This window comes from Macrobrachium nipponense, chromosome 36 (genome assembly GCF_015104395.2).
Source record: "Macrobrachium nipponense isolate FS-2020 chromosome 36, ASM1510439v2, whole genome shotgun sequence".
NCBI classification, from domain to species: domain Eukaryota; kingdom Metazoa; phylum Arthropoda; class Malacostraca; order Decapoda; family Palaemonidae; genus Macrobrachium; species Macrobrachium nipponense.
The window spans coordinates 51,384,163-51,410,611 of NC_087220.1; the positions used below are offsets into that span (position 1 = coordinate 51,384,163).

The following is a 26,449-nucleotide window of genomic DNA, read 5'->3' on the forward strand; positions in this document are numbered from 1 at the left end:
TCAGCGTTGACAGGTCTATTACTGTCCTCCACTCCCCGTTGGCTTTGGGTACCAGGAAAATCCTGCTGTAGAAGCCTTTTGTCGGACTGCATACTTGTTGCACAGCTCCTTTTTCCATCATCTTCTTCACTTCGTCCTGCAGAATAGTGGCCTTCTGAGATTTGTGGGCATAAGTGACGTGGGGTAATGGTTGATCTGTCAGGGGCGGGGTTACCTCGAACGGAATACAAATACCCGATCCTGAGAACATCCACCACCCACTGCTCTGCCCCTAGTTCCTGCCACACCTTCCAGTGATTTGCCAGGCAACCCCCCACTGGTGTGGCCGAGTGATGGGAGGCGCCCATCCTATCTTCTTGAGCCTCTCCCTCTTCCCCTATTGCCCCTTCCTCTGTTGTTTCTATTGTGAAAGGGCCGATGAGTTATCCTCTTTGGGGAAGAGGGTCTTGTGACTCTATTAGGGATGCTATGTCTCACTGTCTTCTTCCGAGACATCTGCTGTTGTCTTCCCTCCAAAGGAGTAGTTTGACTGTTAGACGTTTTCCTAACTGCCTGTTGCACCAACCTATCGTTAGTGTCCATCCTTCTTCTATCTATCGCCTCTTCCAGTATGACCTCTGGCAACAGCAGTTGCGATTCCAAGATATCCCCATTCCTCATTGCTAACAGGGAATCCAAATCCACATTGCGGCTTAGTCTAGCCAATGCTGCATCTCTCCTCATTAGCAGGATATTTGCCCAAACATTGGCACTTAAGTTTGTCAGGTACGCAATCGCCTTGGAACCTGACTGTAGTAATCTAATGAACAATGGTTCATCCACTACTTTCCTTGTTGCTTCCGAGGATGCAATTTTTGCCACTGCTGTTGACCAAAGGTCTAACCAGGAAGCAGCCTGAAAGACAGAAGAAGCTGTTGCTTCTAACGTAGCAGCCTCTTGGTACGTCATCGAAGGGCACTCCATTTTAACCTGATCCAAGGTTAATCCAGGCCTTAACCTTACAACATTAGGGTTCATTTGTCTAGACAGCAAAGGGACCTTCGTGTCGTATAATATTTCCTTTGCTTTATCATTGGAGGGGGGAATAAATTTAAATGATCTATTAGATCTTAAGGAATTATCCCTCCCTGCAATCTTTGCGTTTACGTGTTGCAAGACCGATTCCGCATGACTCGAACAAGGCAATTCATACGACACCTTGGTATCCCTCTTTAGTCCAAACGCCATGTCAATTCCAGGAGGAAGCATACTGGCCGGTGTTTCTGTCTTCTCCGAAAGGCTATTGAATTGACGAATCAAATCAATAACCTCTGCATACGAGGCCAGAAACTCTTGGTTTTCTCCTTCCTCCGGCTCTAGTGTACCACTCTCCGTCACAAGGGATGTTGTCTCGCCTCTATCTTCTGACAGACGGCCCGGAATTCCACGGCCGCCTGCCCCTACGGCCGCGGTCTCTTTGATCTTTGCTGGCCGCTGTTGGCTCGATCCCGGATAGTCAGCAGGGGAACGAGAACGTCTCACTCTTTCTCTGCTCACAGATCTAGAGCGAGAATCTCGTCTAGATCTCCAAGATGAAGGCTCCTTTAAGACAGAGATAAGTTCGTTTTCGAGCGTCGGCGAGCCCGGCCTCGACCTTCTATCCAGACGGACACTGCCTTCCACGAACGTATCCGCCGAGGTTGCCAACTCTCTATTTTTCGTACTTTTAATAGGAGCCTTATCGTCCTTCGTACGTATTTTGAACGGCCTTACGGGCGAAACTGGGACCTGCATTCCATCCTCTGCTGCACCTTTCGCCGCCAACGTCGATTTTACCAGAGGTATCGCAGTTTTTTGCGATCCGAACTGGCAACTCCGCCTCGGCCGCTAGCTCGCCGGCCGTCACCTCTCTTGCTTGTTCGGATTCTTGCGAACGGCTTCGTCTGCCAACCTTGTGCTTAATAGCCACTGATTTTCCGACCTTCTTGCTGACTTGGAAATGACACTCTTGGTCCGAAGAAGAGGAAGAATTGATTCTTCTCCTCTTAGCCCGAGGATCCGCCAGGAACTCCCGAATCCTTCTCCAACGCTTGACTGGCGCTCGCCGTGACGTTATCGGACTTAGCGATGACGCCGAACTAGAGGAAGAAGACGAAGAAGGCGAATCACACTTTTTCTTTTTGTCTCTCTTATTCATTCTCTTCTCTATATCCTGTAATTTCTGCATTACAGTTTGCATTGACGGGTCAGAAGGCGTATTAGCGTCTGGGTGCAGCGAAAAAGGCCGAGAATCGGTCTGTGACGTCATCACGCCTGCCATATCCGAGTGTGACGTATGTTGTGACGTCATCCCTCTCGTAGGGAGAGACTGAGAGGTTTCTGCTGGCAACCGCACGTTTGCTGCCAAACTACCTCCCACGTTCTGCATCGCTGTAAATACTGAGTGGGATGGTGAAGCCGCGGCATTAATTCCCATAAATTGCAAGCCCGGGGGATGAGGAACATTCAGCGCTGCCGGACCCTGCTGGAACCGTGACGTCATATAATGCGCAAGCAGACCATCCAAGGTTGGTACGCCTGGTAGGCCTAGCGCTGACCACGTACCATCTAACCTATGCGCTTGAGTAGCAGGAGCCTGGAACAAAGATGGCGGATCTCCCCCTCTACTTGCTGGGAACAAAGGAGAGTGCAAATTATTCATAAAATTACCCAAGGCCCCTCCTGACGTTTCCGATACAGAACCGCTAGGAGAAACCGAAGGGGTATGAGACAATTCAAAAGCAGGTGGAGAAACATATGGAGCAGCCTGGTTTATTACCGATACAAAAGAAGCCGGTAAGGTTTGGTCATCCAAAGATGGCGTCACCCCCTTCCTTTTGTATTGGCTTTTCCCATAGAACTTCTTCCACTGTTCCACCGACCAACCGCGACAAACAGAACACGGATTAGTAACCGTACATACGTTTTCCCTGCACCTACTACACGTTGGATGAGGATCCGTCGACACCGAAGTTAGGAACCTAGAACATGGAAAGCCACTGACTCCTGGGCATTTCCTTTGTCTCCTCTTCGAAACGGTAGACGATCCCGATGTTGAGGCAAAATTCTCCATCATACCACGTATACACTCTTACCACACACTGATCACACTTGGAGAAAGAAAAGGAATGAAAAATAAAAAATGAAATGGATAAAGAACGGGCAAACTGAAAAACCGGCTTTAAATGAGATAGACAGTAACACGTCTTATCTTAAAGGCGGTAGGAAAATAACTGATGGGTCACAGGTAGCCGTGGGCATTCTGGGTATACATGCCCCGTGACCTGGTATAGATGCCATTAGTCCCTGGATCTCACAAGTGTAATTTTAATTCTACCGGTTTCCAGCTTGGCGCTAGTAAATCCTAATGTTAAGACCGAAGGTTTGTTTCGTGTATGAACAAATACAAAGCTTGAAATGTCACTGTCCTCCTGCTTCATGTTCTCCAGTTATAGCCTTCAAGATTAACCCACCCCCAACCTATTTAGTCTGAGAAAATCTATCTTCTCATGTAACCATTACCAAAATTCTTTAAGACTAACCCCCTCAAATCTCCTCTGTATGCAAAAATAATTTAGCATTTCTTGTATCTATTTCCAATACAGGCCCCCTTTAAATCCCTCATTCCCAAAACTGAACACAATATTCTCTGCAACACCAAAATCAGTCCAAAGTTACAAAAGCAGTTCCATTAACACCTTGCTTGAAATAGATACTAAGCAATATCCAGTATGACTTACCTTCTCACTACCAGCCAAATCAACCAAATACAGTTTTCCCAAGAGTTTCTTTTGCGATTCTATATTTTCCTGTTTGACTTGAATCAAGAAGACACTGTGACTTCTAGAACTGTGCTCATTCATATCTAGAAAAAGATTTTCCTTCATTAATAAGCAAATCACACAAAAAAAAAATTCTGCTGGTCAATTACGTATTACAAAACATCTAACTGGATGGTGAACCATAATACATTATTCTTCAGAATACTCAAGAAAATTATCCAATGGGGGATTCAGTATTTAATTTAACTGCATAACAGAACTACTTACTTGTTACTGCAACATGACGATTACTTTTGCCCATTTCTATAACTTCAAAGACCTCTTCTGGCGATGACACAAAACGTTCCGTAGCCCCCTTCACAAAGGGGACCCTATTTTTGTCTTCATGTACGGCAAGATTCACTTTTGACACTGAAAATATCAAGCATATTACCTTCAAGCCCTTCCAGGATTAACACCACACTACCTGAGTGAATGGAACATATATTAAAATGTACAGTATACAAGCACATTTATCAAAATACGCAGCCACAAAATGAGAATCGCTCACCATCTAAGAGATCCCGAATCTTGTCGAGGTATATTTCAAAATATGAGACCTTTATGTGGAATTCCAGGTTCTCGTCCATGTTATAAATGTGATTGAATATATCTTGGATGATACGTGGAATGATGCCCTGGAGGTTAGGGTCTCCGATAACACCTTCCATTGTGTGGGTTTTACCAGATGACGTCTGGCCGTAGGCAAAGATAGTTCCATTATACCCGTTCAGCACGTCTGTAGGAAAATTAGGAAGGAAAATGTCTCTAAAAAGTGTATCAAATATATTCTTACAAGCAAAATGGCTTCTTTATTGTTGAATAAATTATGCTGGCTATAAAAACAATTGCATAAATTCTAGCATTTCCTTGCACTGGAGAAAAATAATCTATGACCAAGCACCAGAGCCTATAAGGTTCTTCAACAATAAAAGGAAAACTTGAGGGTAATAAGTTTTAATGGTGTAACAAGAGGGGAACCTCATAGTTACACTAAGAAACTACAGTATTTAGGAGGGGGTGGAAAGGTAAGATGGAGGAAAAAGAACATGAATGGAGTTACAGTAAAAGGAATGAAAGGGGTTGCACCCATGGGCCAAGCAGACCCTGCAAAGAACCTTGTGTAATAATATTGCAAGATCATAAAGTAAATGCTAATATATTAAAAAATAAAATCTATCCACCAGCTCACCTATTACGATATCTTTGGCTGCAGTATTATAGACCATTTCTTGCGTAACATTTGGCTTAAGGATCCTGTCGAACTGATATACTTTGCCCTGTGGAAAAAAGATGCAAAAAATTTTGTTACAAGGAAAAAGCAATTCAGTGCTTATTTACAAACTATTTTTTAAAACTGAATGATACCCTAACTCAATCAAATCTCAAATTCTAAAACCAACAACATTTAACTACCAAGACAGTCTGCTGAAATCACAACTACTTAATGTAAATGACACCCATTACTGTCATTTTCAAAAAAAGCATAAAACCTTGAGGCTACCTGCTAATTAAGGGGCACTGCTTATATATACCACAATAATCTTCTGGACACAGAAAATACACAGATTGTATGACCCCTAAAGACAAACAAAACTGGTTTTCAGCAGAATTTGAATGAAGTCGTTACCACACCTAATGGTACTATCTAAAGATATCAGTACTTGACTGCACTCTATCTCAAAAGGCCTTATTCAAACAATTTTCCCAGTCATACTGAATGCAGATTTTGTATTCTGAAAGAATGAATGCAGATTTTGTATTCTGAAAGATACATAACAAAATTACTTCATTTAACCACTATTTAACTTTACCAAACCTTGTACTACTTTCAAATATCCTTAAACTGGCGTAGCTGCCTCACAATGTGCAATAATTTTACTTACAAAAGTACGTACTTCATAGTAATTTTCTTGTAAAAACCTTTAATAAACTTTTGCAAAATCCTCTACAGTACTATTCACAAATACCTTGACATTCAAGCTATCACTGACTTTCTAATTTCGACCTGCAGCATTTAAACTAACCAGCTGACCGACCCAGCAGAGGGGATAACTCTTGAATGACAACTGATAAACACTCATCTCTCTCTCTCTCTCTCTCTCTCTCTCTCTCTCTCTCTCTCTCTCTCTCTCTCTCTCCACACTAATACCATCTCTATCTCACTCACTTTTTCCATCTTTCTCCGACCTAACACCACCCCACCCCCACTACTCTCTCCAGCCATCACTGTCTCTTTCCCAGTATGACTAATACCAAATCTCACTCTTCTCCCAAACACCAGCTCTCCTCTGTCTCTGTCTCTCTCTAACCCTGCCTGTCTTTTTTCCTCTTCTTCTCCCTAACACCTCATCTACTCTCTCATTTCCTCTCCCTCTCATTCTCTCTGTCAACCCTCTTATCAAACTCCCCCCTCTTTGATGTCATTGATGTTACCCTATACTATTCTTTTCCAAATGATAAGCCATATGTATACAGAAATTAAGTATGATAGATTCGTAAAATAACCAAGTCTACTAGGGCATAACCAGCACCATTTCACGGGCAGAACCAGCTCCATTTCAGGGAATCCCTTCTCTCCCCCCTCAATAGAGGGAGGGGGAGGTAGAATGAAATCCCATTAAACACAATTTTAGGGATCTCCACTATAACACTGCCAAATTCCATGCCCATTAGACCAGCCGTTTGGGCGTGATTGAATGACAGACAGACAGACATAACGTCCATTATAGTAAGATACGTATAGGAAACTCTCTTGGATATCTTTCCTAGATCTAAACTGTAAGGCATTTAAAGATATGCCCCTAGAAATATAAGTGTATAGTATTTTTCAATTTTTACTGGTCACACAAGTTTTTCACGTTTAAAAACACTTCATTCAGGACTACGCAAATATTTAGTCATGGCATACAATTATTGATTAAGAGACACTTCACTATCCAAACTGACAAATTAAGTGTGAGGAATTCATACCGCAAAAGCTCACATATTTTGTACCAAATCAAAATATGTAATTATAAAAAGTCAACAATCCTGATAGTACAGTGGTCCCCCTGTATTCGCGGGAATGCATACCAGACCCCCCGTGAATAGTTAGAACCTGCGAGTAGTTGGAACCCCTATAAAAACGCTAAAAACGGCCTATTTTGTTAGTTAAAACTCAAGAAAAACCCACTAAAAATGTTTATACTTGGTTTTTTTTAATAGTTTTATCACAAAAAGTACATTTTATGATTAAATTGATAAATAAAACCAGGAATTTGTGGATATCTCTCATAGAAAAACACAGCGAATGTGTGATTTTTCCGCGAATAATGCGGGGAAACGTTCCCGAGAAAAATCCGCGAATGTGTGAGTCCGCGAATACGGGGGGTCCACTGTACACCTAAAGCAACTGGGCTCTTATGACATAACACAAACCAAAACACTACAAATAACCATTATCTTACTGTTCAACTGTTTACTCATCTGACATAATCAATGACACACTAAACCTGTTATAATCTAAGGTGCTCTTTCCAAATAATTCACCACTAGCTGGCAGCAGCAAAGGAAAGGTAACGAGGATTACCTTTTAGTTAACAAAAGGAAGAGTACAGTACTTCAAATCCAAATTCAAAAGACTTCAACATCCAAATTGGTAAAGATTACAACATAATACAAGCAGTTCCCCTATTATCAGTGGACTCGGTTATTGCGATAAAGACAAGTGCCATAAAATCAGTTTGTTTGTTTGTTTGTTTGTATAGTGCTTTTACGTTGCATGGAACCAGTGGTTATTCAGTAACGGGACCAACGGCTTTATGTGACTTCCGAACCACGTCGAGAATGAACTTCTATCACCAGAAATAGTATACAACTCTCACTCCTCAATGGATTGACAGAGAATCGAACCCGCGACCACCGAGGTGGGACGCTAATACCATACCAACCACGCCGCTGAGGCACATAATATCAGTGATTTATGGCGCTATAACAGGCAGAGTTCCAGTTATCAGCACCATAAGGGTGCTTATAGCGCTGGTAACCGGTTATCGACATAAATTGCTGAGTTTCGGCTAATGTCAGTTTTCACTTACCGGCACACCGCCAGGAACGGAACCCACCCCCCCTGCCGACAACCAGGGACAGCCTGTAGCTTTATCTACTCCCCAACGAACTACTACTATAATAGTCCTCTGCTTCACTATTACTGCACTGTAATTAAAATGTCTATTTTCTCACTGGCAATATGAATTACGTACTGCATAGTGCTTTCCACTAAAATGTATCTGACATGCAGTGCAGACATTCCTCTACTTATGAACTTACAACTTACAAATTTTTAGATACGAACAACCATGATCCTAAATTGAAACTGTACTTGACTGTATTATCATAATTTGCTTAAATGTATTAGTTTTTTTTATATCATTTATTCATATTAATAAAACTATAAAATACAGTACAGTACTAGTATTATGTTTTAGTATGAAAAAACATATAAATATTGTACATACTGACTATGTACGTATATCAACCCGGACTTACAAAAGAATCAAGATATGAAGGCAGTTCAGAATAAGTCATTTGTAAGCTGAGGAGCGTCTGTAATCCATTCAACTCCAAATTACAGTATATATGTACTGTAATCATCTCTAATACTCAAGTTGCATTTTGTTATCTTTTCTTACAATACATATTAGCAAATACAGAATCATTTCGGCTTTTCCTACCCATTTAGTACATCTTATCCCCAACAATTATTCTCACAGGGAAACTATACATTGGTTTTATTTGAAATTCCTGCTACTCTTTGCAATGCCAATTTGCTCCCCACTTATACAACAGACCTTCTTTACCTTTACCTAACATCCAGCCATAATGTTCCAACTTTGCTCATTTTTGCATATACAGGCAGTCCCCAGGTTACGATGGGTTCGGGTTACGACGTTCCGAGGTTAAATCGCTTCTCAAATATATTCATAAGACATTATTTCCAGGGTTACGACACCTACAACGCTCATCTGGCAGATGAAATAAGACACAAAAATGCAAAATAATCAATATTTGAAGGTTTTTTTTGATGAAAAATGCAATAAGAATGCAGTTTACATAGTTTTCAATGCACCTAAAGCATTAAAAGTAAGGTTTTCTTAGGATTTTTTTACGATGTTCTGGCTTACGACGCGTCTCAAGAACGGAACCCCCGTTGTAACCCGGGGACTGCCTGTATATATATATATACTGTACATAAATTTTCTAGAGCATTTATCACCTACTAACATCGCTGCTGACCCTTACTTTAGTTTGTGTAGAAGTTTCAATAACCAACTTTTAAAGTCTTCACATCCTAAAATTTCACTAGCCTAAATAATGAATGACAAGGTAAAGTCCTGAAGGCTAATATAAATCACTGTAAAAGCATAAGCATTTCCAGTTTCTTGATAGAACCAAACAATATTCATTCAGCAAAGATTAAAAGTCAATAGCTACTTGACAGAACCAAAACAATATCCATTCAGCAAAGGTTAAAATCCATACCTATAGTGTAGATTCTGTAATGTCTCCTTTTAGTTAAGAGCCAAAACCATAATCATTCACCAAAGGTTAAAATTAGCAATAGCCTAGATTCTGTAGTGTCTGTTTTTAGTTCAGACACTACAATCACCTTCCCTTGCCAAGATACAGTGTAAACAAATTTCCTACCTAGCCAAGTGGCACAACATCTAATAACCTGTAATCAGTAGAATATGCAGGCTTTTTTTTTATCCAATGTTTTTTTCAATATTTTTTCCCTTCTATATTTCATGATCATACTCAACTGCTAATAATTACATTCTCAGTTTACCTGACTAAAAAGAAAGAAAGAAAGAAAAAAAAGTCTGCATTATATAATTTGTTTGTAGAGTACTACGCAACAACCAGCCTTGCCAAGGCATGGCCTTAATGTAAACACAGTGCCGACTACTGCACTTCCGTGTTTCACCAAAACAACACCACACATACTAATCTACTGACTCCCTCCACTTCAGTTACATAAACCTTCTAACCCGTAATCAGTATTCTTGAATATTGTCTATGATCACATTCATTGCTCTTAAAACCAATTTCTATTTGAAGTTGATAAAGTTAGGCAAGTTTCACAGGGTCAAAGAGTTAAAGAGAAAGGCTGTGATTAGGTGGCCAGTAACAGCTACTCTCTAGGGAGTAGGTAGCCGCTGAAGTAATGGTCAGGGCAAGGTTACTTCCTTTCCTAATGTCACCTACGCTAACTTAAGGTTTCAAGTCTTACCTGAATATGATGAGCATGCTGTCTGTTAGTAGTACCATACACTACCATACTTGAAATGACAATTTGTCCAAAATTGCATTTTTCCTAACTATACAAACCTGAGGTCCTTTTACAATAGGAAGGTACTAGCGGCAGCTGGATAGGTCGTAAGCTTTCGAACAAGGGGTTCGGTAGTTAACTGCTTGTCCGACAGGCGCGCGCGACTGGGAGGTAAACAAATCACTTTTGCTTTTGGCCCAAGCAAAAACTGCAGAGTGAGGGGTGGCATGAGGTGGGGCTATGTGTAAAAGGACCTCAGGTTTGTATAGTTAGGAAAAATGCAATTTTGGACAAATTGTCATTTGTTCCGACACGGCATACAAACCTTCGGTCCTTTTACAATAGGAAGACTCACTTCTTGGTGGGTTGGAATCTGAGTCTTTTGTGAACAGACTGGTGTTCGCCCAACCTTGGAAGCCTCCCTGGTCGTAAGAGCGAGGGAGGGATCCAAGCCTCTGTCCGATTGATCGGGGTGTGCACCGCAGGATCAATGGTCAGACCTCTGGACCGAGTACTAAGAGAGAGGCAAGCGTATCTCTTCGTACCAGCAATGTAAGAACTTGTTCCTGTACAGGAGCAAAGATAAAGTCATGGTTTTGACTCTTGTAGGCATCCACTTCCCCCCTTGTAGAAGGAAGTGGTGGATATTCTGCTCCTATCCATAGTGTGAACGGGATAGGATGGGGCTCTGTCATATAGCTCACCGGCATCTCGTCCTTATCCAGCAGGGTAATGACCGTATCCCTCTACCCACAGGTAGAGGGTAGAAAAAGATAGAAAGAGAAGCCAGTCACTTTCTCATTCACTATCTATTCATACAGTCACACCAGGACTCGATGCTGTTCAGCCTGCCTAGGGTCTGGGTTAGCTAGACGACGTGTTGAGCAGCCACCACGGGTCCTAAGGAAACCGATCCAAGGACCTATGGGCAATATCCAAGAGGTATAAGGAAGGTGCCGGTAGTCTGGTTGTACCAGACCCTGCCTTCCATACCTGCGCCACGGAGAAGTTCTTACGAAACGCCAACGAGGGGCCAATACTTCTAACTTCGTGAGCTTCTCGGACGGGACGTACGGATGTCGTCACTACCATCAGCCTCATACGCCCTCCTGAAGACCTCACGCAGCCAGGACAAAAGAGTGTTCTTGATACTTCTTTCTTGGTGACCCCGTTGCTAACGAAGAGGCGTCAACACTCAGGCCCGAGGTGTCGAGTTCTCTTCAGATAGCGCCGTAGCGTCCTCCCAGGACAAAGCAGCATCTCATCCACATCATTATCTGCATGAAGTTCCCGTACTCTCTTCGCCGATGCCAGGTCCAGCAAGAAGAGGGTCTTGTGAGTTCCCTGGGTTGGCAAGACCTTTGGAGGCTGCTCTTAAGCAAGGAGATCTCGAACGAGTTCGAGATGTCCAATCCCGTCAGTTTCAGGACGAGCGTCAAGGCGGCTCTGTATCCTTTGACTGTGGGAACTTAGAGGAGCTTCCTCGGCGAAGAAAAACGAGGAAAACCGCTACCTGCTGAAGAGTGGCTCTGAGAGGAGATAGGCCCCGTCTACGACACCAACCACAGAAGACGGCCGACTTCCCCTGGTACACAGCTGCAGAGGACTGACGGACGTTTCCAGCCATCTCTGTTGCTGCGCTACGAAAAAAGCTTCTCGTTCGCAAGAGATGGTGGATAACAGCCAGCCGTGAAGACGTAGGGACTGGACTGCTCGGTGGTACCGCTCGACGTGTGGCTGGGCGAGAAGGTTGTGCCAATGGGGAATTTCTCTCGGTTCTCTTGCGATAAAGATCCGGCAGGTCCGGATACCAAATGGCCTGTGGCCATTTGGGAGCCATCAGGATCATCCTGAGATTCGGGATGACCAGTGCTCGACTGATCACCTTGCGAATCAGGCTGAACCGGGGGAAAGGCATAGGCGAAGAGGTCGTCCCACGGGTGTTGAAGAGCGTCCTCTGCAGCTGCCCATGGATCCGGCACGGCCGAGAAGAACACCTGGAGCTTCCTGTTGTGCCGGATGGCGAACAGATCCTCGACTGGTCGCCGCCACAGGTCGAAGAGCCTTTCCGCCACGTCCTGGTGTAGAGACCATTCGGTCCCTATCACCTGATCCGACGGCTGAGCGTGTCTGCTACTACATTCCTTCCCTGGAATGTAGCGTGCCGACAGCTCTATTGAGTGCGCCTCGGCCCACTCGTGCACCTGCCGAGTCAACTGATACAACGGGAGAGACACTAGGCCCCCCCTGTTTGTTGACGTAAGCCACCACCGTGGTGTTGACGTACATCAACACCACTGAGTGTCCCATCAAGCGGTCCTGGAACTCTTGGAGAGCGAGGAACGCTGCCTTGAGTTTCAGTACATTGACGTGAAGGTGCTTGTCGTTCTCGTACCACACTCCTGAAGTCCGCAACTCTTCCAGGTGTGCGCCCCATCCCTCGGTCGATGCGTCTGAGAGCAGCTGCATGTCCCGGGGGGAGAGTGCGCAGAGGCACTCCTCTTAAGGGGTTCCTGTCGTCCAGTCACCCGGCTAGGTCCTGCCTCACCTCCTGTGTCCGTGACAATGGAAAGCTTGGGGGATCCGTCGCCTGTGACCAACTCTCCTTCAGTCTCCCTGAAGAGACCGCAGGTGAAGACGCCCGTTAGGGACTGGCTTCCCGAGTGACGACAGGTGTCCGATCACGACTTGCCATCGCTGAGCTACCTGTTCCTGCCGAGACAGGAACTGGTTTGGCTGCCTCCCTGAATCTGCTGATCCGCGAGTCTGCGGGGAAGACTCGCCTGCTACCGTGTCGATCCGCATACCCAGGTACTTCATCCTCTGCTTGTGCTCGAGATCGGACTTTTCGAAGTTCAGAACGATCCCCAGATCGCCAGGACTAACCAATCGTCGAGATACCCCATCAGACGTATCCCGTGCGAATGGGCCCAAGCAGACACCAGAGTGAACACTCGCGTGAACACCTGTGGGGCGGTTGAGAGACCGAAGCAACGTGGCCTGAGCTGGTACACCGTCCCGTCGAGGATGAAGCGGAGGTACTTTCTGGAGGACTGATGAATGGGTATTTGTAAATACGCATCCTTCAAGTCCACCATGAAAGCATGTAATCGTTCTCCCTGATAGAGTCGAGCACTGCGCGTGCCGTCTCCCTCGTGAACCGGGTCTGGCGAACCAACCGGTTCAGGGGAGAGAGATCTATCACCGGGCGCCAGCCTCTCGTAGACTTTTCCACCAGGAAGAGTCGGCTGTAAAAGCCCGGTGACTGATCCGTGCCGATTTCTACAGCTCTCTTGCTCAGCATGGTCTTGATCTCCTGTCTCAATGCTACGTCCTTCGATGCCCTGGAACGTACGCCTGCTGTTTGGACCGGGTTGGAGGTGAGGGGTGACCGAGATTCGAAGGTTTAATAGATCTCCCTCCGAAGGACATCTACAATCCAGGTCTCGGCGCCGTGGCGCTGCCAAGTTGCCCAATGGCTGGCCAGGCACCCCCCCACTTCCGGCAGCAGGTGAGGGGGAACGCCGTCCTTCCACTGTGAACGTCGTCTGGGTGGGGTTAATCGACCCCTGACAGGAGAGAGCCGATACCGCTCCGACTCATTCCAGTCCTCGTCGAGGTCGAAACCTCAGGAGGACCGAAGGGGTATTTAAATACGGTGTCCGAAGACACGTAGAAACGCCTCTGTCGCAGTAGAGGAGGTGAAGTAGCTTGTTCGACCGTCCAGAACTGGAGAGCCTTCTTGTCCGGAGACGAGAGACTACCTGGTTCAACCCAGTCGGCAAGCTCCGATCGCGGCAGACCCACCGTCGATTTGGGTTCCCTCTCGGGCCCCAAACGACTCGAGCCGAGACGTGGCTCTGCTGGTGGGAGCGGTGATCCTTCCCGAGATCATTGTGCTGACGAAGTTCAGCGCCGTAAACCTCGACAAAGTCCCTCTGGATCTCGGAAGTCACAGCATCTTGCAGAGTGGGACCGTTAAGCCCTTCGAACAAGAGCATTTCCGAGAACCTTCCTCCTAAGAAGGGGGAACAGCGACAGCCCTCTCGGTCTTCCCCATCCACTTGCGCATACGTCCTGGCCGGTCCCAGAACCGTGCCTGGCACGTAGGGCGTTGTGGTGGGATCATGAGGGGCGCACCCCTCACGATCACTCCTCAATACCTCGCTCCTCCCGGTGCAACCCGAGGAGGTTTGAAGGTACGCGGAGAGGCAGACCTGACGCTCCCTCATTGCTTGCTGGCAGCACCAGCAGGCTTTGAGGGCTGCAGGCGATCGTCAACCCGCGGTGGCGATCGAGCTGCAGGCCTGGTCGAACCGTCTCCTGTGGAGAACGGCTGGACTGAGCACAGCGGCCCCGATCTCGAGTATCAGAAGAGCTGGTGCTGGTTGCCGTACCCGGTCGCTTTCTGTGAGAGCGACGGTCAGGCGACCTGCAGGCTCCACTGTCACAGTGAGACCGGTGCTTGTCCTCACGGCACGTCACGTCGCTGGTTCCAGCCGTGGCTGGCACCGGCGAACGGGAGGACCTCTTCCCAGCCTCAGCCCGTTGGTCGGTCGATGCACCGTTTCACGTCCCCCCGTGTAGGGCTAGCCAAGCTGTTCGCCGCGAGAGTGAGAGCTGGTCTGGTGAGAGTCGCTATAAGCGGCTGTCACCAGTCTTCCGCCCCGTGCCGTGAACCTGACGCTGAGCGGACTCAGAGGTCTGGTTCCTGGCTGCACGGTCGCTGTAGGCGACCGTACACTCGGTACCTCCCCGCGAACGAGAGGCCGAGACGGACCCTGATGCAGTGGCAGAACCACTGACACCAGGCGAGGAAGTACCGGTGTTAGCCGGTACCCTCTGGTCCCCGTAGTCGTCTTCCTTGCGGAAGAAGAGACGGGCCCCGCTCCCGAAGGAGCAGGAGGACCAGCGGAAGGAACCCTCCCGTCCCACCGAGGTGAGACGGTCCCGAGAAGCTCCCGAGGGAGACTTCTTAGGAGGGAGGAGGCAACCTTCTTCTTCCTCGGCTGTGAAGCCTTAGAAGTCGAAGGGGAAGAGGCGGCAGCCGACGACGATGAAGAGATGAAGACGACGACGACGACACCTTTCCTCCTCTTCTTCGTCAGCTTCCTCAGGACAGACGTAAGATCTGCTATCCAGTGGGCGGAGCCGGGGCTGCTGTAGCCGAAGCCACAGGGCCCGGACGCACCTGTACAGACAGACCAAAGTCTGGGGTAGTAACCACCACGAACAGGGACGACATCAGCAGGTATGGGCATCTCAGAAACAGCAGGCACAGCCAGCACAGCATCGGTAGGGACAGCCAGCGCAGCAACGGCAGACAGCCAGCGCAGCAACGACAGGGACAGCCAGCGCAGCAACTGCATGGACAGTCAGCCCAGAATCGGCAGGTACGGCAGGCAGCACCGGAAACACAGGAAGTGGAGCAGCAGCCAGCAACATCCTGGTACTGGCGGCAGGTCCAGGGGCGAGCTCTAGGGCAGCGGAAGTGTGGTCGCTGCAGCGCGGCAACCACGAGCGGCGGCGGCACGCCCCCCTCTCGGTACGGCGAACGGCACTTCACAGCGGCTGTAGGCAAGACTGTTACCACGTGAGGCGAGTACACCAGGTGAGGAGGGACGTCGTCACCTGGTTGCGTGGTCACCACTCCATGGGTGACCGCAGTAGGCCCAGACATAGAACCGCAGCCCCTGGACACTAGCACGCCCTGCAAATGGAAGGACGCCCATACCTCACCAAGGTCCACCCTCGTGGCAGTAGCACCTGCGGAAATAACAGTAGTAGCGATTAGTGGGGGGGAAGTCCCCTCGCGCGGGGGGGTGAGCCCTCTCCGAACGAGTGGAAGACCCCTAATACAATTGTACATCGGGCACCGAGCGCCCTCCCCGCGCTCGACGGATCGGGCGAGGAGAAGAACGCCGATAACCTCCCCCCCCCCAAGGGGAAGGGCCACTGTGGGAGCTGAGCGGGGGGGGGGGGGTTTCTCGTTCCCCCACCCCCGCACAGTACCCATGTACCCAACAACAATATAAGAGCCCGAGAGCAATCGTGCCATCGGCCCGAATGCAAGGGCATAAGGATCAATTCCCTGACTGAGCGGAACTTGAACCAAATAAATATTGATGCAATCAATAATAAGGGATAAAATGAAAATGCATCTTGCATACGATTCACTTCACAATGAATAAGGGCTCGGATCGAGCGCATTTGCGCCCTAGGTACCGAGCGCAAGGGTGAAAGGATCAATTCCTTACCTTTATGGATCAAGGTTTCTGGAACCTTGATCCATAATGAATTGAGGACAATCAAAAAAATATATGAAATGAAAGACTACTGCGCTTGCGATTTCACTTCATACAATAAAAAGGGGAAGGATCAATTCCCGGGAATAGCAGAAAACATTGATCCCAGTAAACAATGCAATCTCAATAAAAAATGAAAATGAAAAAGAACTGCACTTGCGATTTCACTTCATTCAAAATAAAAAGGGGGAAGGATCAATTTCCGGGTAAGCTCGGAAACTGATCCAAAAATGAAGTATTGCTACAATAAACTAAAATAAATATGAAAAATGACAAAAAGAATACTGTACTTGCGATTCCACTTCCATACTAAATAAGTTTCCGTGCCGAGCGCATTCGTTCGGCAACGGGCATACAGGTCAAAAAAATATAAATGAAAAGAGCACTTACTTACGATTTTCATCTACACATTTCCAACCCAATCTACGCTCGGAGCGAGTGCTCCCGCCCTCGGCACCGAGCATACACAATACGAGGATCATTTCTGGGAAAATGAATTCCCGCACTTACGCCCTTCAGTCCCGGCACTCGGGTAATCGGAGGGCGTGGTGACACCAAGATCCTTAATTCACAAAGAATTCAATGAAATGATTGTACTTACAATTCAGTTTCACTAGATAATTAGAAAAAGAAAAACACAATCATGCGGAAAGCAAACGACGATGAAGCGGGCAGAGAGCGATGATACACGTCCACACGCCAGCAAGGCCGAAAGCAAAAGTGATTTGTTTACCTCCCAGTCGCGCGCCTGTCGGACAAGCAGTTAACTACCGAACCCCTTGTTCGAAAGCTTACGACCTATCCAGCTGCCGCTAGTACCTTCCTATTGTAAAAGGACCGAAGGTTTGTATGCCGTGTCGGAACAAACACTGTATTACCACCGATGTAAAAGTTCCCTAAGCAATTTTGGTACTTTACTTTAATACCGCAAATCAATGCAGGAATTATTCTGTTTCTAAGTCTACTTAATGTCTTAATATGAAAAGCATACCAAAAAATAGTGGAAATTTACTGTCATTGAGATATTTACAGTCTATTGATTCAGTTTTAACATTCGCTCCCAAGGGACTGATACTAAAGGGGCACATGGGAGTGGTTGCGGGATAAAATTAAAAACTTATAGCACTCTCTTCAAAAGCAATTTGGCAAAAATAAAAAATAAAAAAACTAAGGCACATAGTTAAACAAATCCAACAATTTTATTAAATCACACCATATGTCTGTGACCCTTCATGACCCAATTTCACCTAAAAATGTACAAAAACATTCTTAATGCCTCACTATACAGCTAGTATCACGAACTTAGACTATTGATCAAAGACCAAACTAAGCTTGGGCCAGATGGCTAATCCCCAAAATGGTCCTTTCTCCTTGTAGGTTACATTCCTATACTGTCTGAAATCTCATCACTTGTTGCCAGGCTTGCAGGCCGGCTTTGTTCAAATTTCATAAAAACCAAGACTATGCTTTTTGCATAACCTAATGGTGTACACAAAAACCAAACTCAACATGCAACCTTGTTGAAGATGATAATGTTTACCAAAAATTCAACATTACCCGACTTAGCCTAAAAATTAATGACTTCAAAGAATGCTACAGAATGTAGACCATTTTCAAAAGTGTCCAATGTACCATAATCTAATAAAGGTACCCAAACTCTGCATATATGTGTACACAAACTTTATCTAGGGCACTGCATGTTACTGAGCAAAGAAAAATTGGTTTTACCAATTTGGCTGTTAATTCTGTTGGGAATGTGCACGTTTCAAGTTCAGACCTAAGGCATTTGCCCGTAAGTAGTTTTGGGTAGGAAGTTAACTCCATTATCCTGATATTTAGTGTTACTTGTGGGGGGGGGGGGTGTATGGAAGCCCACACCCTCAGCCCTGGTCAGGGCATGGTGGCCTAAGTGAGGATAGCGCTTGTAGGAAAGATTGTTTTTTTTTTTTTTTTGTGTGTGTGCTGAACCTGTCCCATAAGTCAACATTCACCCATAGTTTCATTACCTAATAATACAATTATGAAGCAGTAGGGGTAAAAACCGTAGTGGATCCATCGTCATAACGTGGATCAGCCTTATTCACTTGATATTTAATTGGTGAAACAAAAATACAATTACATCTTTAAACATACTGTTCAAAAGATTGAAGTTTCGTCAACATAATGTGATATATGAAAGTGCCATACGAACTAAAATAAGCATGTGAGGTCTTCGTAAAATACGTTTTCAAGGCAGTTTTTAAATCCAATATGGCAGCAATTGCCCGAGGTGCTGTTCGTAAGCGCAGCGGATCCAACATATTTGAACAATGTTAGCATATATATGTAATGTTTGTTTATCTTACTCAAGATTGCAGTTGTAATCAGCACCATAAAACAACATATTGTTGCCTATATTAGTGAAAGTATGAAACTTCTTATTCCCAGGGTCATGGTTTGAACTTTAATTCATTTTTACCTTGTAATCGGTGGTTTTATCCTTACTGTCATCACTACTGAAACTCCACAATCCTTATTTGATTGTAATTACACATGTTTGGTATTAATTCACTCCAAATCGCACTTGAACTATGTTGCGGTTCCTGGTCCTTAAGTGCTCACTCCACAAACACAGTTGCGGGCAGCACATGTCTATTAATACATGTCTATTATCCCTTTTTTGCAACCAAATTAACCCAAAAAAATTACAGATACTATTTCTACAGTAGATACGAGCAGACGACGGCAAATATCAGAGTTGCCAATTCAGTAGAGCTTCACACATACGCCGATGCATTTACAAACTGTTTCCATGAATTCTAGTTGTCATAGTAATGAAATAATGATAAAATTACTCTAATATGTACAAATACTATGAATAGATAAGCTAATTTCACTTATTTCCCTGGTTTTGTGTAAGTTTTATAACCAGTTTGGAGGGTAAACACATATCAATTGCCAACGTTGATAAACAATAAAAGAGCGCGAACAACGGCATAGGTACTGTTCACAGCGAAACTGTTGATATTTGAGTCAGGAATCTATTTACTGTTTCAACAACAAATATTTTCAAATTAATAATCATGAAGATGTAAAAAATTTATGCAATTCATGACCTTATACTGCCGTTTAACTATTCATTTAAATACTTATCTAGCGTACGCTTCCTCTACCAAAAATCGTAGTTCCCTTGGATAAGTCGTGGTTGGAAGTCATTGTTTACGATTTTTGTGATGAAAGTGCCCCAGCGTCTATGGGTACGAGTGGTGTGCAGATTTAGCACAAGGATAGGGAAGTTTTGACACAAGCGACTCCGCAACATTGTGACTGTGTCAATCTTCTAAATATTCGGAGTTGTAAGTAAAAATTTGGAAAGCGTCATGGAGGTATGTGTGCACTGCGTAGAGCCAGACTTTCATTAACCTCTGTTTAATCTTAAAATATGACCTTAATTTCTAACTTTGGAGAAAATACTTACTTTGAAAGGATTGTAAAGGTCTCAAGCTCTTGCTGTCTCCACCAACAACTCGTGACCGGTGCCCATCTCCGGTGACAGGACATGTTATAAGTAATTTATCAGAGGGTGGATCCACACAAGGTGGAAACTGGGCCCGCTAGTCCAGTCGATTGTTTCCCCTACTACTTCATAATACCTACCAATTGTTTCCCCTACTACTTCATAATACCTACCAATTAAGAATAACAATAAAGGAATAGCTAGGCTACAATTTATAAAGTACTCGAAATTTTTCCCGTTTTTGATAGCTACGAACAAGTCCCTGACAAAGATATTGGGTTATGGATTTAGCCTATGCTATTAATAGACCCATTAGGGCAACAATTTGTATATTTTGCACAATAAATAAAAACTGAATCTCTTACACATTTTAATACGTCATGTGTTCGGTAGATCTAGGGTACTTATCCGCGGCGGCCTAGACTATGGCAGCTGCGATTTTTCTATGCAGTTTTACTTACTGAACAAGAATTTTAAGTAATATTTATTCAGCCAACTTTAATTAACCCCCAGGGTCCAGTACTAAACACAGCGAAATGAATTAGATGGCCCAATCCCTGGTGGATGTTGTATCCGCGGTTACGTTTCCTTGCAGTCTGTGTGGAGTGTTCCACTTTTTATGCTAAAAATACATTTCGAAGCTCTTGTGACCTGGGATAATCATTTGGTGAAAAAACTCTACGCGAATATAGTTTGCTAGAAGTGTTCCCTCAAACCCTGGTCATTGATTCGTCCTACTTGACTTCAAGAAAATGCAGACCAAACTAAACAACATTTAACCCTGTTCGAGAGTCTTTCAATTAGTACTATCGATAAGCAACTTAAAGAAAAACTGTAACTCCTGTGGCTAGCGCGTACAGCGCAACATTACCTCTTGCCACAACATACCAAGCTTGCCAAGAATCTTTAAATATGCGGATAAGGCGCAAAGCGCCGTTCCACCACGGCCTTACTGACAGCACACACAAACATTCACCCTTAACAACTATTTTATCAGTAATGCCGGTTAGTGGTAGCCAAGGCTAGTCTGTCGTTTAAATGTAAAGTAGTGGTTCAAAGTTACTATGTACGCAAAGTAAGGGGTCCTAGCATCTAATTTAATGTCGGTTAGTGGTAGCCTTGGCTAGTCCGCCGTTTTACATGTAGGCTAGTGGTTCAAAGTTCTGCAAAGTAAGGGGGTCCTAGGCTAGCCTAGGTTAAAACTTGCATGCAGAGTAAGGGATCAAACTTTTGTATTCAGAGTAAAGGGTCAACCATAACAAAACCGTAAATATATACATTTATGTCTCGAAACCGGGAATTGAGAGTTCTGAGTGCCGTGAAAGTCCGAGGCCGTTTCTCACCACCCAAAAACCCTAGTTTTCCACTGGATCCCCTTATACCGTTTGATGTTTTTCTAGGGTTTATTTTCACTGGGTTAACTACAAAACCGTTGTTATTAGCAATTATAATGTTCCCCTAATCATATCCAAATAAGCATTATACATTTAGTTACTTATTTTGAGATTTTATAATGTACTTTTCTTGGGGTTGTACACATTGATCGTACATGGTCCACCCCTGTACCATGCGGTTTTTTTATCCTACATTATCTGGCCAGGACTTTTAATATTTTATTTAGGAAGGCAGGCCTGTTAACATGGAGGAATTAGGCATATGCCCTTATGACTTTAGTGTAACCTATGGGCCACAGGCTAGGCTACCACCCCACAAAAAATCTTCGTCTTAATAAAAGCCAGACATTAAAGGGAAAACACACTCAGCATTCAGACTGTGCATGAGGCTAAAGCCTTATGAAAGATGTTAAATTTAAATAACGTGGGCCCCTTTACCTAGCACAACACTAGCCTAACCTAAACTCTACTTTGTTTTAATAATGTGACTTCCTTAGAAAGAAAATTAGCCTTGATCTTGTAAATTACAGCTGCAAGTCGACCTTATTCACTAGTTTCACTCTACAGCCGAACACAGGCACCACACAAAGCCGGAAAATCGGACTCCCGGGTCAAAGGTCATGACTCACCCCTATGCCGACTTGTTGGTCATCTTTGTGTGGGAATGTAACGATGAACTTGGACCCCGCCCTCTCCTCCGAATCGTTGAGCGGCCTGAACCGCGCAATCACCTTAATACTGTCCTCATTCCCCCCCTTGTCCTTCGAATCCTCCCCGGCCGACATTTTGCACCGATTCCTACGATCCGGGACACCACCGACACCTCTCTCACACTTCGTCCTCCTCCTCCTTCAGCGCCTTCGTCGTCGCCGCCCGAAACGACACGCTTTTCTCATTCAACGCGACGGGGAGCCCTCACGGGTCTGTCGTGGTGCATCGTGCGCACTCGGAGGGGGATTGTGCCGACGGGCAAGACGGCCAAAGTCACGGCGAGGTCTGGTTTCGACGGCGTCTCCTCTTCCCTCTCCTTGGAGTCAGCTGTGTCGACGACGTCGAGGTCCTTCGTAGGGTGGTTCCCCCTCCGCTCACTTTCTCACGCGCGTTTCGCCCTTTCAGCACCGATTTACTATAAATATATAAATAACCTCTATAAATATGTCACTTCCGCCGTTCTCGTTTCACACTTGCGTACGCGTTCCTTCGGTAGGAGGGCGTCAATTTGGTTCAGCAGCCACACAAGTCTCTTGTCTCAGTGCTGCGGTACGGCCATTTTCTGTCGAGGTGCATTGTGGGAGGAAACACACGAAGTTGACTCACGGCAGCAGCGCCACGGCCGCGTTTATTAACCTTAAAGAACGAACACGTTCTCTGGAGCCTTATCTTCTCCAAATTAGAATAAAGATTTGATGCGTTGCGGCCGGTTTATGTCCCTTAAAATCAACTATTATTATAATTGTCATAGTATTATTATTTTATTAGTAGAGTAATAGTAGTAGTAGTAGTAGTAGTAGTAGTAGTATTATTATAAGCGTAGCAGTTAGTAGTAGCACAGCCTACAGGTGTTCGGTGTAAGCGTATGTCATTCCTCTTGTTGAAAAATAATTTACGTTACTGTCGAGTCACACTTTGTGTGATGTCAGTTTGGTTTCCTTTATAGTATAATTCTTTTCACGTGACTTTGAATAGCTAGCTACAGCAGTTTCGAAGATAAGTCTTTGATATTGTAAACACACGATAACTTAAAGTAACTTAAAGTTTGTCATTCACTTTGAGTTTTTAAATCTGCTCCTGTTCACTTCTGCAAAAGGGAAAAAAGGTGTACCTATAGTACCATCCATCAAAAATATCTAAATTACGAGAATAATTAACGTCAGACCTGCTATTTACATAATAGAGTACATATCCACGAATAAATTAGTAAAACGATATATCAAATTCCTCAGAATATTTTAAAATACTCTCAAATAATAAACCATTATTAAACCAAAATAGACTGGTCTGTATGGGAGAAGGTTTTAAAAAAACATTTTTTTATTTAATACTTGTATAACCTTTCGTTTTAAGAGCATTTCAAGATTTTTCAGAGGAACTCAGATACCATTTTACTCATTCATCCGTGAATATTCATTTAATGAGGACTGACGTGAATTTTTTTATCATGATTTAAATATTTTGATGGATAGTACTATACATATCCACTTTTTTTTCAGTGGGCAGGTATAAAAACCTTAGACGACTGGCTGAAACTTTCAATTATCATGTGCTTACACTATCACAGACTTGAAGGTATCTTTGAAACTGCTGCATTACCTATTCAAATGATGGTCTCAAAGTCCGTTAAGTAACCAAAAATCGTAATATAATTCTCTGATGAAATCCTACCTGCAACTATATTTTATTGATCAAGAGCTTAGTTTTTCATTGTAGATGAACATTCAATGAAAAGAAGCAGATCAGACATTGACATTCACTATAATGATCATTACAAAAAACGGTGACTTAGCTAGGCACATATGTCGACCATCACGCGAGCGTAGGTGGGGGTTCGCTGACTGTGATAGGCTACTTTTTTTTACTTATGCTATGCTACATGTGTGTACCTGGAGGAAGCAGTTACAATGCGCTATTATGTGCCGTTGACGGAAGATTATTATACTAATGAATACGAGAAAGGGATAACACTGTATCTACACATATGTCCACTGTAGGCTACTACAACCACCAGCAACTTGGCATATAGCCTGCAGTAACCGATCGAGATCAATTATATTGCTAAAATGACAGTATTTTTTCAAGTTTAAATTCATCGTCGTCATGAAATGTTTAGGTTATCGTTCAAAGATTTTGCAGGATTTTGCTTTTGTTTGGTATCTATTCAAGGAATTTCAATTCCTGCTGAAATAGGCCTTTAATAGGGGCATATAGTTGAAAGGTAAATGTTATTTTTTACTTCTTAAATAAAGATGTCACGGATATCTCATATAGTACTCTAAACTTTAAAATCTGTGAGAAAATATTCTTGATTTAGTTGAAAAAATATATTTGGTTTTTTCACCTTCATCAGGAAAACTTTATAGCTTTAAAGACAAAAATTGCAATGTTCATGGTATGGAAATGTAGTATGGATGTTTTACATGGACATGCTTGCAAAATAAAAATAAATAATAAGGCATGCATCTATTTTGAAGCAGCAAGTGGTAGGTTAAATATTATAGATAAAGCTTGTATTAATGGCAATAGTTTGTGTTTAATCTAATTTGCATACGAGATAAAAATAGTACATATTGGAATAACCTTGATTTGTCAGTAAATTGTTAATGGTCATTGCGAAACAATTTATGTCATAATGTCACGCGCTATAACATATTTCTGTACATCACAGTACTTTCAATAATGTAAATCCAAAAGTGGTCTCATATTGGAATACTCCAAGCACCCTTTGTAAATACGTCGTAATTTAGCTTATGTCAGCTACCATATGTCAGTTACCATGGAAATTTCACGACGACTAGAAAATTATCATATCAGTCAATGCGCTGATACGATGTTTACGCCGGTCATGGAGACTGATGTCATTATTTACTGTGAAAAAGATTCTCGTTACCAAAACAAGTATGCTACATTATTGGGTAAATCATTTGGTAATAACCGCAATTGCTATAGTTTGATATGTGATAAGAGTTGTTTGATTATGGTCAGCATTGATTAAACAACAACAAAGATATGATAAATGAATCCTCCCGATGAAGTCAATTTATATTGAGAATCTCTATGAAAACACGACTTGCTCTCCCTGATAGCGAGAGCAACTGAACGCGCCCTTGCTCTTTAACTCATGATGAAATAACTTTTTATAGATATAACCCCCTGCCCTACCCCCCCAGTGTTTAAACTTCATATTTAAAAGGGGGGAGCCGACATGTGCTCACCTGACGTCACTGATACAATCATAAAGGGAATAAGAGACCAGCTGTGTATATGTTTATACGCCATAGAATTATTTTATCTACTTCTATGGGTGGAAAACTTTTCTGCTTTTGCGTGCGAAACCGTTTCCTCTCTCTCTCTCTGTTCACCTTCCGTTCCGGAAGCGGAGTTAATTATTTTGTGTCCGCCCATATGCAAAAATGGTTTTCGGTTAGGCTACAGCACGTTCAACTGGGATAAGGTCTTTGTTAATCTTTCCCTTCTGTAATAATCTTTCCCATTACGACGAAAAGCAAAGAGTATTTGGCTCCAAAGAAATGATTTCATGTGGAAGAAGAAGCGTGCGGTTGTTTTTCCGAATGGAATGCAGAGCTTTGTTGAAATTCCGTTGTAAACATATTGATTAAAATGTACACACTCGCACTGACACCCCCTAGTTGGTGAAGTCCACATTCTTCCCTACTGACGGAGAGAAGTTACAAAAAAAAATTAAGTAGAAAAAAAAAAATGTTCACGATTTTTTGACAAAGGGAGGTACCGACGAAAGTCCCTCCATTCTTTAACAGAAAGCATATCGTTTGCTTTATTGTTATTGCCCTTATTTTTTATTTGTAAAAAATTGTAGTTCGTGAGAGACACTTATATTATTTCTGCATAGCTATGGAAACCGCAGACCATAAATGCTGTTAAAAAACTTTCCAGGTTTTCTGTGGAGAAAACAGACGTGAGTAGCAAGATACAATACTGTACAAAAATACAATGTTATATATATATATATATATATATATATATATATATATTATATATATATATATAAACCAAACAAATACTTCTTTCAGTTTTCTTCTGCAGATTGAAAAACAAAAAGAAACCCACAAAATCACTATATATATATATATATATATATATATATATATATATATTATATATATATATATATATGTGTGTGTGTGTGTGTGTGTGTGTGTGTGTGTGTGTGTGTGTGTGTGTGTGTGTGTGTATAACTTGAACCCTACAATAAAGGGTAATTCATGAGAAACTTTATCAGAAGTTATCTGTAGCTTTCATTGGTGAAATTTAATGACGACCACAGTTTTTTTTCTTGTTTTTTAACATTGCCTGAATAAAAGGATTTCTTATGAATCCTTGAATTAACATTAAGTTTGGGAAAAGAC

The 26,449-nt window shown here is 43.6% G+C and overlaps 1 protein-coding gene across 1 annotated transcript in view; it reads right to left on the reverse strand.

Moving 5' to 3' along the window:
* Positions 1 to 22,646, reverse strand: part of LOC135203648 (kinesin heavy chain-like) — a 54,193-nt gene extending 31,547 nt beyond the window's left edge. The window contains exons 1-5 of the mRNA XM_064233496.1: positions 21,977 to 22,646; positions 5,032 to 5,119; positions 4,351 to 4,578; positions 4,068 to 4,211; positions 3,759 to 3,883 (exon numbers count right to left, since the gene is read on the reverse strand). Of these exons, the coding sequence (XP_064089566.1) occupies positions 3,759 to 3,883; positions 4,068 to 4,211; positions 4,351 to 4,578; positions 5,032 to 5,119; positions 21,977 to 22,132 (741 nt within the window). The 5' untranslated portion in view covers positions 22,133 to 22,646. The remainder of the gene's footprint in view (positions 1 to 3,758; positions 3,884 to 4,067; positions 4,212 to 4,350; positions 4,579 to 5,031; positions 5,120 to 21,976) is intronic.
* Between the last annotated feature and the right edge of the window lie 3,803 nt (positions 22,647 to 26,449).